General features: G+C 35.8%; 1 protein-coding gene across 2 annotated transcripts in view; it reads right to left on the bottom strand.

Annotated features, from left to right (window-relative positions):
• LOC106478906 (ETS domain-containing protein Elk-3-like) overlaps positions 1-13,230 on the bottom strand; it is a 27,571-nt gene that overhangs the window by 9,702 nt on the left and 4,639 nt on the right. The window contains exon 2 of one of the 2 annotated variants that reach the window (XM_013939485.2): positions 10,975-11,061. In XM_013939485.2, coding sequence (XP_013794939.1) covers positions 10,975-11,061 — 87 coding nt within the window. Of the gene's footprint in view, positions 1-6,366; positions 7,107-10,974; positions 11,062-13,230 lie in introns of those variants that run through there. The other variant, XM_013939486.2, reaches the window with a different exon arrangement.

Raw genomic sequence — 13,230 nt, 5'->3', positions numbered from 1 at the left:
ATAAGTTACCATACTTTTTTTTCCCCCTCACCACAGTTCACCAATTAGAAAGAAATGTGTGTACACAAAGATTCTGAAATTTATTTACTTGTGAACCTTAATAAAGAAATTCGATAATTGGGATATATTATAGTTTTCTTGTTTAGAGGAGAAGAAACGTTTAACTTGCCTCCGAAGAAGAAAGATCTACCTTCGGAAATCACTCGTTTATCGGATTTTTTTGCTTATGGTTTTTTCATCATAAGAGATATGCAAATATAATTTATGAACCAAAGTTAGGACGTTTTAGTTTACTATTTATATATTTTGTTAATGTTTTTATAGGTTATTACTAAAACTGATTCAAAATAACTTTTATTACAAAGACAGTCGTGTGACTTTTTTTTAAAAGTATTGTTTAAAATTTAACCAACAGGGGGAGCAGTGATTCTGTTTTGTCAGTTTTATTTAACGACGTCGCTAATTCAAACCATTTTAAAAAGGACGGCCTTTTCACCCGCTAAAAATGTCATTATTATTGTATCGTGATCGTAATTACATAGCTGCAAACCTAACGTATATATGTTGTGTATGCTGACTTCAATGTGTCCGAAAAAGTTCGTGTTATCTAGATGAAATTATCAGCTCTGATGCGACAATTACCCAGCTCCGAAAGGTTTATTTAAATAGATAATTTGTTCTTAACACTAATAACTCTAACCATCAAAACGGCGCTACGTGAAGAAACCATAGAGCGGCTGAAAGATAATTACACGTGGGCACGTTTCCAGCCAGTCTATATCTACGCTAAAATGCGCATGTCTGTTCTTAAGTTGTTCACGTGTGATGATGTGCATGTACTCGTTGGACATCTACACATGTAACGCTAGAGCTCCAACAATGAAGTTGTGTCAGTTTATTGTCTGAACGTGACAAGCTACCATGCACCTACGTGCTTCACAGCCTCGAGCCTAACAATACACCACACTGTGGTAACTATATGCATAACATCATGTGACAGTTAACAAAAAAGTCGCACGTTTCGTGCATTCCTAATTACCTTAAGTTGAGAGCCGCATATGGTACCGTGTTAGAGCCAATCCCGTTGTTTTTGGATCGTCTTCCGTATTACAGGTGTTATACATATAAGCAGTTAACTACTTGCAACGCAGAAGTTAATCGTATATGCTTGTAGTTTAAGAACATTCTGACTGTACTGAAACCCAAATACATATTCCTTCATTATTATGAACTCTTTCTTCAGTTAAGACAGTTTTAGATCACACAAGCTAACATACAATATCACTACCAACGGCTGCAATGGGTTAAAAACAGTTTCACAAATATAACATTTTCATTGTCTGTGTCATTTACAAACCCACAAGAATTCTCGAGCTTAGCTCATATACTCAATAGTTAGGACTATTAACACTAGGTGGTGTAATATATAGTTTAAAAACTTTACAGTACATAGTAAAAATTACAAAGTTTTATAACAAAATTTTATAATATTTTTAACTATTATGAATATATTCAACAATCAATGTATTTATTTATTGATTAACTTAGTTCTTTAGAGACTGTGCAGTTTTTATAACATTAATATTTTCTCTGTAGAGTATTTTAGAATCTCCATTAACACTGACTTAAACCTTTACATTATCGTAAATGTACGACGGTATTTTCTTAAATTCTTGTATCTATTGATCCTAGATATTGTTACGTATCTGCTTGATTGATAATTTTCCGTAGAAATTCTTTCCGAGAAACTTCAGCGATACGAGTCCTTTCTTAAATAAAACTAGTTTATTCTTTCTCAATTCAACTTTGCAATACACTTAATTTCCACAATCACTTTAACTCAAACACACGCTATAATTCACCACGATTCACGCATTTTACTACCGCGCTTGACTCAGTTGTCCGTCTCTGTCTGTCTGCAATTCTAATTCCGATTAATTGTCTGGCGCACTTATATACAAGAATAGAGGGCGACTAGCAAATACTGGGTTATTCGTGATGTTCCCCGATCTTACATGTTATCAGCGTCACGTGACTTCCGCTGTCGTAACAATATATTAGACAACAATGAAACGTAAATTGATACATCGATCTATTGTTGTTGTTCTCGTCATACCTCTAATTTGTTTGGTTTGTTTTAACTAAATTTCGGGCAAAGCTATACGAGTGTTATCTGCGTTATCCGTCCATAATTTAGTAGTTAAAGACTAGAGGGACGACAGCTAGTCGTCACCACCCATCGCCAACTCTTGGGCTGCTTTTTTTACCAACGAATAGTGGGATTGACCGTCACATTATAACATTCGAACCCGCGATCTTCAGATTGCTAGTCGAGCGCCCTAACCACCTGGCCATGCCGGGCCTATAACCCTAATAACTGAATATTTAAACCAACTGCAATTCGTGCATTTAATTATAAACAACCAAAACTTTATACAAATTAATATTGTTCTTCTAGTCTCGTTAAGTTATTGGCTTGCTATATATACAAAGGTAGAATAAGGCAAACAGAAAACAAAAATTATAAAAAAATGTAGAATTGAAAAACTATTATATTACGTTTCACAAAGGTTATGGTTAAAAAAATATATTAAATTTTGTTCTTAAACTTTGTGTATCTAAGTTTGAAACACATCGAAAAATAATGCGTATATCTTACGCAATCTGTAAGACAAGTATTACGCCACTATCCTCTAGAGTCTAGACCATGGGTCTCCAAACTACGGCCCGCATCCAGCCGACGATTTCGGTTTATCCGGCCCACCAACAGTTTATTAAAGTAATAATATAATATTTTATATTATAAAACTAAAAGGTAATTGAGCAAAAGCCAATCTGATCGTGTGTGCATCCCTACTTTATTTTACCACAACCCCACCGGCCCGCGAAGCCTAAAAAGAACTACTTCCCGGTCCTTGTCCAAAAAGGTTTGGAGACCCCTGCTCTAGAAGAATGAGCCTGGTGACGTAACAATTTTTATTACTATGAGGTATGAAATGACTGAAAAGGTCTTGTACATTCTATAGCTACAAAATTTATCTTCAATACAAACAATGCGATGTGCAAAGTTTGGCGTATACTAAGCTTAATCAATTGAAGAATTAAAAATTGTAAACAGAAGTATGTAGTTTGTAATCTAACACGTTAACTCTTTAACTGTTGCGTTTTCTGTGATAAATATACATAACGATACATTAGCAGATTCGTCAAATAATGTTTTCCTATAATTAAGGCGAGTAGTTTTACCTAATGGCCCGGCATGGCCAGGTGGTTAGGGCACTCGACTCGCAATCTGCAGGTCGCGTGTTCGAATCCCCGTCCCACCAAACATGCTCGCCCTTTCAGCCGTGGGGGCGTTATAATGTGACGGTCAATCCCACTATTCGTTGGTAAAAGAGTAGCCCAAAGGTTGGCGGTGGTCTTACACTGCTAAATTAGGGACGGCTAGCGCAGATAGCCCTCGTGTAGCTTTGCGCGAAATTCAAAAAACAAACAGTTTTACCTACAGTGATCCAGTAACAAGTAACACTCGCTGCAAATCTATCACTGTTTTAACTCAACTTACTTACGAAGCTCTTTTATTCCCTATTATTATGATTTTAGAGTTTAAAAACAAGAACAAATGCAGCTGGCAATTTAGCAATTCTAATATATGTGGTGTATTTTAGTTTCTAAACGTGTAATTTGTTTGTAATTAAGCACAAAGCTACACAATGGGCTATCCGTGCTCTGCCCACCACGGGTATCGAAACCCGGATTCTAGCGTTGTAAGTCCACAGACATACCGCTGTGCTACTGGGGGGGGGCAGTTTCTAAACAGTGGTGAATTTTTACGAACACTAAACATGTCAGAATAGTTTATAAATCAATGTTTCGTATGCACAATTTTCGAGACAAGGGTGTGCCTTTTTTAAAATCTGCCTCCTTAACTGAAAATCCAGGATTCGTCACTGATTAATGTACTTTAATGTGGGTCCGAGGGTCCATGGTTCGCGCCTCATCATCGCAAAATATCACGCTATGTAGCAGAGAGTGCGTTATAAGTGTGACGGTCAAATCCCTCTATTTGATTAGAGCAGCCCAAGACTTGTTGGTGAGTGCTGTTGACTAGTTGCCTCCCCTCTAGTCTAACAGTTCAAAACTAAGGGCTACTAGCACAGATATCTTTGAGCGAACATCTGAAACAAACAAATAATACATAACTTCTCGTCAAGAGGTAAACGAGTAGTTTCATTTAAAAAATCCCGGTGTCAGCGTCCGTCTCGAACCACACACGCGAACTTCGAAATGGTGGTGTGAAAGCCCGTCTTCCTTCTCGCCATGTTTAAATGCGAAAGTATTACTTTTTCCACACACACCCGCTACATTTTCCCATAATATTTCCAAAATACATTGCAAATAGCATCTTGAACAATATTAAAAAACAGATGGCGCTTTCTAACTGTCATATTCTACAAAAAGGTGTTTTAGACCGACTGATGCAGTTTATTATTTGTTCGAAAAAAAATTATAACAAGAATATGGAAGAACATTATTTGAGCAAACCGGATAAATAAAATATTAAATTTCAATATTTAGCGGAAAATATAAACTTTCTTACTCATAGAATTACAAGTTAGTTCACATCATTATTCATTTATCTAAAGTCATATTTGACATAGGTTTGTGTGTGTGTCCGCTTATAAGTGGAGAACTAACCTCTAGGCCGATTGTCAGCAAACCTGGCACGTATCCTAAGGTTCCCCCCTAAGAAGTGACAAAGCGTGGTTGGATCGGACCTAACGGGTACGTGAACTAGTATGCGTGAACTCATATTGTGATACTACACCTGATGTATTTGAATTAAAAACGAATGTAAACGTAATTGAAAATTACTTCGCTCAGTCAAATTTTAAGTGTTTGTTCACGTAAGCATGAAAAACAAACTATGGCAATTTCTATATGTATATATATATATATATATATATATATATATATACGATGACTCACGAGCATGTGTTTACTTAAACAAGTTCGTGACAGTTAATTCAGCTTATGTTTAATGATTAATAAACAACACATTAGCGTAAATCATGTGGAAAATGGCACTGTAAGAAATCTCTCACGTCAGAGAAACGGTTATCACACACGTACTAAAGGATTAAAAACCAGAAGTAAAACGATGACTCACTAAATTCAACACAAAAATCATCTATGATGCATCAAATTGTTTATCAATACGTAATGGAGCAGCAAACTGTAACAACTGTTTGTACAAATCTGGAAAATATCATCAGATTCTGGATGAGGATACTTTTTGGGATAAACAAATATCTGATGAAATGTTGAAAGACGAACTTACAATTTCAGGTCCTTTCTCGCGTGTTAACTTGTGCTAAGCTAAACAGTCATAACCCTACTATTACGGGTTATTAGTTCGGTTAGGCCTGTTGGATGTGAGCTGTAATTTATAGCTTGTACGTCAGGAAGAATGGAAGAATAGATAACTACAAAGCTGAAATAAAACTGTCTGGATTAGTGGTTCTCAATCTGTGGTTCGTGGTCTCCCTTCAGGTGCTTCGTGGAAAGGTTGCATAATTAAGAAAACGAAGCGAACAAAAACGTTTGGGAACCACTGGTCTAAGCTATTCCTAGAAGTTAATGATGTTATGTGAAATCTATTTGTGTGTGTGTATAAGCAACACTCTCGTGATTTGTGCGAAAGATTAACGAAACCCCATCAAAAAATAAGGAAACAATTATTCCCGTCATGTAGAAACTATTCCTTAAGAAGTCGCTATTTAACCACTTAACATATTTTCTACGAGATTTATTAAAAGCATAAACATAACTGAGATGCAATTACAAGGTTTGAGTCCCCCGGTGAACTTACAACGCTAAAATACGGGGTTCGATTCCGCGCGATGAACACAGCAGATAGCCTACTGTGAACTTGCTCTAAAAAACAAACAATATTTGATGTTTAAAAAATATGTATGATCTGGTAAATTGGAAAGGAGAAACCTTTACGATAAAATAAATACGATGAGTTACATATATACGAGTACTTATATTTATAACTTTAAAAATACACATTTCTTTTAATATTACAAGTACTAAAAATAATTTATAATTATCTGTTGAACCTTACAAGTGATTTTAGACTTGCGTGGTTGTTTGCCTTTAATAACATAGCTTCGGGGAAGGCTGCAAAAACAGGGCAAGGACGCCCTAAACTTTATTAGTCAGCATCTGTGCTCACCAAAACGCAAACACGTGACTAATCACCTGAACAAACTGTTTAGCTTCCCCAAACTTTCTCGTAGCCTTTTATCTCAGAAATGAAAAATATATAAACATATTACACAGAATAGATAATGTACTTGCCGTTTGAAGTTATAACTTTCTTTTTTCTTCTAACTGCATAAAAATTCAGCGCCTGGAAAGGTTGTTTCGATTCGAAAGTTCAGAGTACGCAAGTTTAAAGGTAGTGTCTGCAAAACTCGGGATCCTTACAAGGCGATAACTGCTCGCTAAGAGAAACCTGTGGTTGACTGTAGCTCACCAACTCCGCTGCCAATCGTTCAGCAGGATAACCGAGCCCTGGCCTGGCCAGATTTCCAGTTCCGGCTTCTTGTCAGGCTAAAACATGCCTTCTCTGGACAACCGCCGTCAGCACCACACGCCAGCCGACGACCTCGCGTGACCGCAAGCCCAGAATGTGACTGATGAGCACCAAGCCTCACGCGCTTCTCTTCAGGGGAGAGTGGCGCGTGCGTCTTGCCTTGTTTTCTGTAGCATGTGGTTTAAGTTTGTTGGTTGTTTTACTGTGGTTCCAGTGGAATCTCTAGGATACGTCATGCAGGTTAATCAGGAAAAAAACGCACATTAGGCTGACCTACTTTCACTTCCGCCTCAGCAACAACTTCCACGTTATTTTATGATTTCAGAAATATCCTCAAAAATGTGCATATGAAAATAGAGGATAACGTGGTTGAAAAAATCGTGTCTTATGGCCTTAATAACGAGAATGATGAGCCCAAGGACTTAGTTCTTTAGAGTTTTTTTCCCACCTTCTCGCAAGGCAATAGACGCGTTTCACGCTTGAGACGTTGCGAAGCTTTATAACAGATGGTTGCAATAGCTTCAATTTATGTAAAGAGAGGGAGGGGGGGAACAAGGACGATGTGGCGTGTTGTCACTTCCGGATTTCTTACAAACTTCGTAACGAGTAATACATGTGTTCAAGCTATTGGACAGATATAACTATAACCACGCGCGCGCTCACGAGATTCACATTATCCTCCTATCTAGAGCGTGTGTGTAGTTTAGAAAAAAATATATTGATAGTTAATTATAGATCGAGGGCAAGCAAATATACTTTCAGTAGGACAAAAAATAAAAAAACAACTAAACAGCCAATTATTTCAAGGCCTTGATCGGACGTAACACATAAAGGCGACGACAGATTTGTTGAAAGTACCACTAGTCGGCGCCATGTGTAGATCTTTACATCCGGGTTATGGCAAAGGTCACCAACACATATGACTAAGCTACAGTCTGATCAGAGAAATCATAATTTAAAAATCTGTGTTAAAACAAATTAAAATCAATGCAGAAATAACAAGCTCATTGCTATAAGATTTATATGTAATCAATATCTAGTTGATAAGAATAGCAAAAGCTTTGTAATATAAACGCACTTTTCTTTTTTATAACCTATATCTTCCTGATTTATGGTTATTTGAACGTTGGTTTCAGCGGATCGTTGATGCTTTTCGTTACACGTATATAACTTTTTAAATAGCATTGGTTAAAGATGACTTGTGATGTGTGTAAAACAAATAGCCCAATAAATACTGAAATAATAAAACCATTTCGTAAACCATGAAATAACTTGAGTAAAACAATTTAAGGAGCAGCAACACAATATGTATATCTTTTTCACAAGACTCATAAATGTATTTTTATGCAAAGTTTTTGCTGGTTTCTTTTTCTGTTTTGTAAACCTAAACTACATTTTTTTCAAAATAACAAGTCCATTTAGTGTGCGAAAACTAACATCATTGTTCTTGGTCAGCCAATGTTCGGAGTGAGATGGTGTCTATCTTAACGAGAAGTATTCTTTTTTTGTGCTAAACTATGGCTAGCCACGGAAGTAATGTTCCGCAAGAAAAATGACAATGATTACATCCGCCCCTCAAAGGCTCTTTTAAAACTTGGAATTCTGACTGAAATAATACACGGTTCGTTGTACTGAGCGTTAGTTTTAACGATTGACATAAATTAGTGTGCAAAAATTAAACAAACAGGTTTCAGTTTTCGGAAAAGACCCCCCTTTCATTTGAAACTTCAAGCACTTCGTATCTGCTTTTGTTTTACCAACAAACCTACTTATTTGTTGAAATGAAATGTGACGAATCCCCCCCCCCGGCCTTTATTCACTACAGCCTTTGTTCCTTCAACTATGGCGACATAAGAAGAGTTTATGGAGATGATATATTAACAAGACGCGTATTAATCACCCCACTGACAACAAAGAACAAATATATAAAAAAAGCATTGTGTAACGATGGCCGAATTGTTTTCCTTCTAACGAACTGGGTAACATCTCCTATTGTCAATTAGAACTTGAATATTGCTGTGACATTGTGACTTATTCGATAACAAACCCGGAATCTTTAATATACATTCACACATAAAACACAATCAATATACGAATGTTATTATAATCTTTACTTGTCGCTTGTTTTGTTGGAATAATTTTCTCATATGTTTCGAATATCTAAAAATATTTTTTTAGATAAATCAAATATCTAAAAATGTTTTTGATAAATCCGAGATTAGGTGCATTTACTAGGTTTCATTTTAAATATTTGTCAATGAAATGACCATTTCTTTGACGTTTACAGTAAGATACTCTCCAGTTATCATAAAAGAACGTTCATAGATATTCTAAAAAATCTGTGAAAAGTTATTGTTTCGCACAAAGGGCTATCTGTGCTCTGTCCAGTGCGGATATTAGAACCTGATTTTCAGTTTTATAAATATCACAGATTTACCGCTGAGTCACCAGGGGGATTTGAGTTTGTTTGTTTGTTTTTGAATTTCGCGCAAAGCTACACGAGGGCTATCTGCGCTAGCCGTCCCTAATTTAGCAGTGTAAGACTAGAGGAAAGGCAGCTAGTCATCACCACCCACCGCCAACTCTTGGGCTACTCTTTTACCAACGAATAGTGGGATTGACCGTCACATTATAACGCCCCCACGGCTGAAAAGGCGAGCATGTTTGGTGGGACGGGGATTCGAACCCGCGACCCTCAGATTGCGAGTCGAGCGCCCTAACCACCTGGCCATGCTGGGCGAGGATTTGAGAAAAGAATAAAATACTTTCCGGCAAAGTGTTATTTTTGTTAATTTTGTATTTTACAAAATTAATTACCTTTCAATTACTTTCTCAAAAAAGAATTGTAAAAACATCACCCAAAAGATGAAAAGAAACCATCTATGACGTATTTGTAACACTTCTTTGATAGATTGTCCGTAATGTAATCAAAATTTTAAAAAGCTTTCATCAAAAAAGAAAGGTATAATGTGCATAACTGTAAAGATGCAAAAAGAAAAATTTTGAGGTTATAAATATGACAACAATAAAAACCAGCTAGGTGCTTTGTCAAAACCTACAATCACGTTAGCAAATATAATACCCTCGTTCGCATGGATCTTTCTCTCAATAAAACCATACTTTCTTCGAGTTAATATAGAGAATGAATTATACGATCAGATGTGACGTAAGTGTCTAAGATTGCTTGACCATTGCTCAAACGAAAATCTCGCCACTGAAAAGTAAACTGTAACACTACAAAACCAGTTTGGAGAGCTGAAAGAAAACAGAATTGATAAGGGCCTCGTTGTGCCTTGTTTTATTACAGAACAAGGAAATAATGAGCACTCTTGCAATCTCATTCTTCTCAGTCTATCGACACAGCAATTTTCAACACACTATATTGACCAGAGAAATATGTCTACACATAATGTTTCAGATCATTCCTACACATTTAGCAGATACAGACGCAATCAAAGTTATTTATGATCATTGAAAACGTATTATCTACATACATAATATAGGTATACTATTAATCATGAACGTGTGTTGTTCACAATACTATGATTAATCTAAATTTAATGATGTACTGAATATATGAATTTTTGTTGTAATCCATATGCTTGAAAGTTTTTTGTTGTTTTTTAACTTAGCACTTTAAATTCCTTGCTTCCGTCTGTTCTGGGTTAGTAATGTTTACCTTATTCATGTTATGCTATAAGAAAGGGCGTTTTTAGGTACTGTATAACATGTCTTCTTTTTTATACTTCGTGGCCTAGTAGTTAGTATGTTGGATTGTAGATCAAAAGGTTAAGGATCGTGGTTCGACACATGATGCAGTTGAACACGATCCGCGCTTTCTGCTGTGGCGCATTATAAAAGTCACAACCAATCCGTTATTTGCTTCAAAAGAGTTGGACAAAGCACTTTAACCAATCATGTTATTTGCTTCGAAAGAGCGGGCAAAAGCCCTTGTGGTCAAAATTGGGACGGTTATATCTGAATCCAAGGGCCTATAACCTGACAGTTTAACCAACGTTTAATAAGGTTATCAAGGTAAGGTGTATTTCTAAGAGTTTATGAGTAAAAGGAAAGAAGCACATGTTATGATATATCATCCACGCTACTTCTACCATATCTAGTACTGACAAGGCCTTTCGTCCCATATCTGGGCTCATCAAGCCGATTGAAGTACGACAGACTTGGGTGCTATTTACAGTACAGTGTGTATTTTTCCTGTATTTCGTACTGACTAATAACGCAAACAGAAGATGTTGCAAGGTACAGTACAGCGTGTGGTGGTTGATTACGCATGACATTCTTCAAACACTACAGAAGTAAAAAAATTATATTCCTATATGTACTTCGACCCAGATAAATTGAAATCGTACCTCGTACTGTACTGAGATCAAGAGGTTTCACCTGTTCCTTCATCAAGTCTGATGGGACTGCCACGAGATGGCGCCCTTCTGCGGAATCTGTAATTTATAAAGGAAAAAATCATTACTCTTAAAATCTCAACATTCAAAGCTACAGTAAAATGTTGTAAATAATTCCTTAAACTAACAAATCATGTGTATGTTGATATGCTGTAGTAAGACATCATTTAATACGAGAGTAATTTACTTGTTTATTTACAGGTGATTTGTTTGAACTTGGCGTGTCTCTTTTTTGTAAGTAACAACTCTTATATTTAAAAAAATGTATTATTTACAGCAAAACGTAATATTTACCATGTCAAGAGCTGTTTGTCAAACATATCTTTACATGAAAATGTATTGCGTCAAAAACAGATGATATTAATATTACTTTCCATAATAACAAGTTACCTGCTTGTTATATTTTTATTCATAAAGATTAGAATGCATTATTTAATCAGTTGGCCCCCTCGCCGAAAACGACACTTTCGGCCGCAATCCCAACAATATCCACGAATCTCAGCCAGCCTAGAAGACTCAAGCCAATTCCAAATACACATACCAAGCTAACAATGCATGATAATCTCTATAACGAAAGAATAATAAAAACTAGATATGTTAAGCATTCCAACCAATACTACTAACGATAGTAACTACAAAGAAAGAATAGAGTATATATTTCGATAAACAAAAACTCTAGCATTTAGCCCTCCACAGTGCCAAATGTCTATCTGTTCACTGTTATAACTCGAAAAAATCAGATTGAAAATAACGCTTAATATCACAACATACAAATAATGACTGTTTACGAGATCTGTAGTGTTTTTACACCAGTAGGCAATTCTCTCGATTTCAGCTAGCTCATGGTGTAGCTTTGTGCATAATTACAAACAAACAAACTAGATTCAGTAACTTCCTTTATACTCTGACTATATTCAATAACTGCCTTAATATTTTGACAAGATTCATGAACGCCATTAGTACTCTGACTATATTCAATAACTCTCTTAATACTTTCATTAGATTCAATAACTCTCTTAATACTCTGACTAAATTCAATAACTCCTTTAATAATTTTATTACATTCAAAAACTCCCTTAATACACTAACTACATTTAAGAACCATCTGACATTTCTGTTACACGCCGAGATCTAATGATCATTCCTAAAATGGAAATTCCAGTTCCATATTCCTTCCTCCACTATTTACAAGATTCTTCAAGACACTTCCCACAAGCTTTTACCTACCATGATACAGTTTTATAGAGGAAAGTGATCTACAAACCAGCATAGACTTTCAAAAGAATCAACTCTCTCATCATCTAAACCATATATTTGCTTCTATTAATTAGATGAAGAACTCATTGTGAAGCCCGAAACTTGTCTCAAAATCAAGAAAAAACAACAGAAGTCCATAGAAAACTCAGTCTGTATAGTTTCAAGTGTTGATTTTATTTAGTATAGAATATCTGAGAAAACAGGAACAACACGTTAATAAAATAGTCTTCATTCACAAAAACTTGCTTGAAAACTGGAGGTTCGCGTTTAAAACAATTATTTAACGTGCATTACACACACAGCAAACTCTTTTGTACCAGTCATGCCGAACAAGATAATTCTTACCACCTTTGTCTTCTTCAACGAGCATTTTGGCAAAAAAAAGTAGCTTTACTACAGCAAAATATTTATCTTGATAATTTAAAGGCCTGGTATATCGCACTGGGACGAGAAACTGGGGCAACTTGCTATGTTTATCATCATTTGCAGACGAGATCGCGAGTGAGTACTAACAAAACAATCTTAAATTCAACTTAGTTGATAAACTTTTCAGTTTCACTGTATACTTTATTTTCTGGCTGTTGCGTTAAGCAAACTTTAACTTATCCTGTTAAGAACACGTCGATCTTTTTGTAAGTTAGTGACTTTTAAAAATCACGTGCTTAGATTTCAGTTGTACGATGTTAGAACGTGCCTGTTTAAACCTAACTCTGTAACGGTTTTACCGATTGTTTCGATTAGATTTGAAAATACTAGCTTTAATTTTTGTTTATCTTACTGCCGATTGAAGCTAAAATGTCATGTTACCAACTTCCTTTCGTACAAATCATGCATTTTATTTGTATTAGGTGGAAAGTACATAGTGATTATATCTCCCCACCCCACCCCTACTTAAAATCTTTATATCTTTAAACTATTTCTCCTAATAGAACTAAATAAAAGTAACGGTAC

Source organism: Limulus polyphemus, unplaced genomic scaffold (genome assembly GCF_000517525.1).
Source record: "Limulus polyphemus unplaced genomic scaffold, Limulus_polyphemus-2.1.2 Scaffold261, whole genome shotgun sequence".
Lineage (NCBI taxonomy): Eukaryota > Metazoa > Arthropoda > Merostomata > Xiphosura > Limulidae > Limulus > Limulus polyphemus.
The sequence above is the reverse complement of the archived record's forward strand: the minus strand, read 5'-3'. Positions and strand labels throughout refer to the sequence as shown.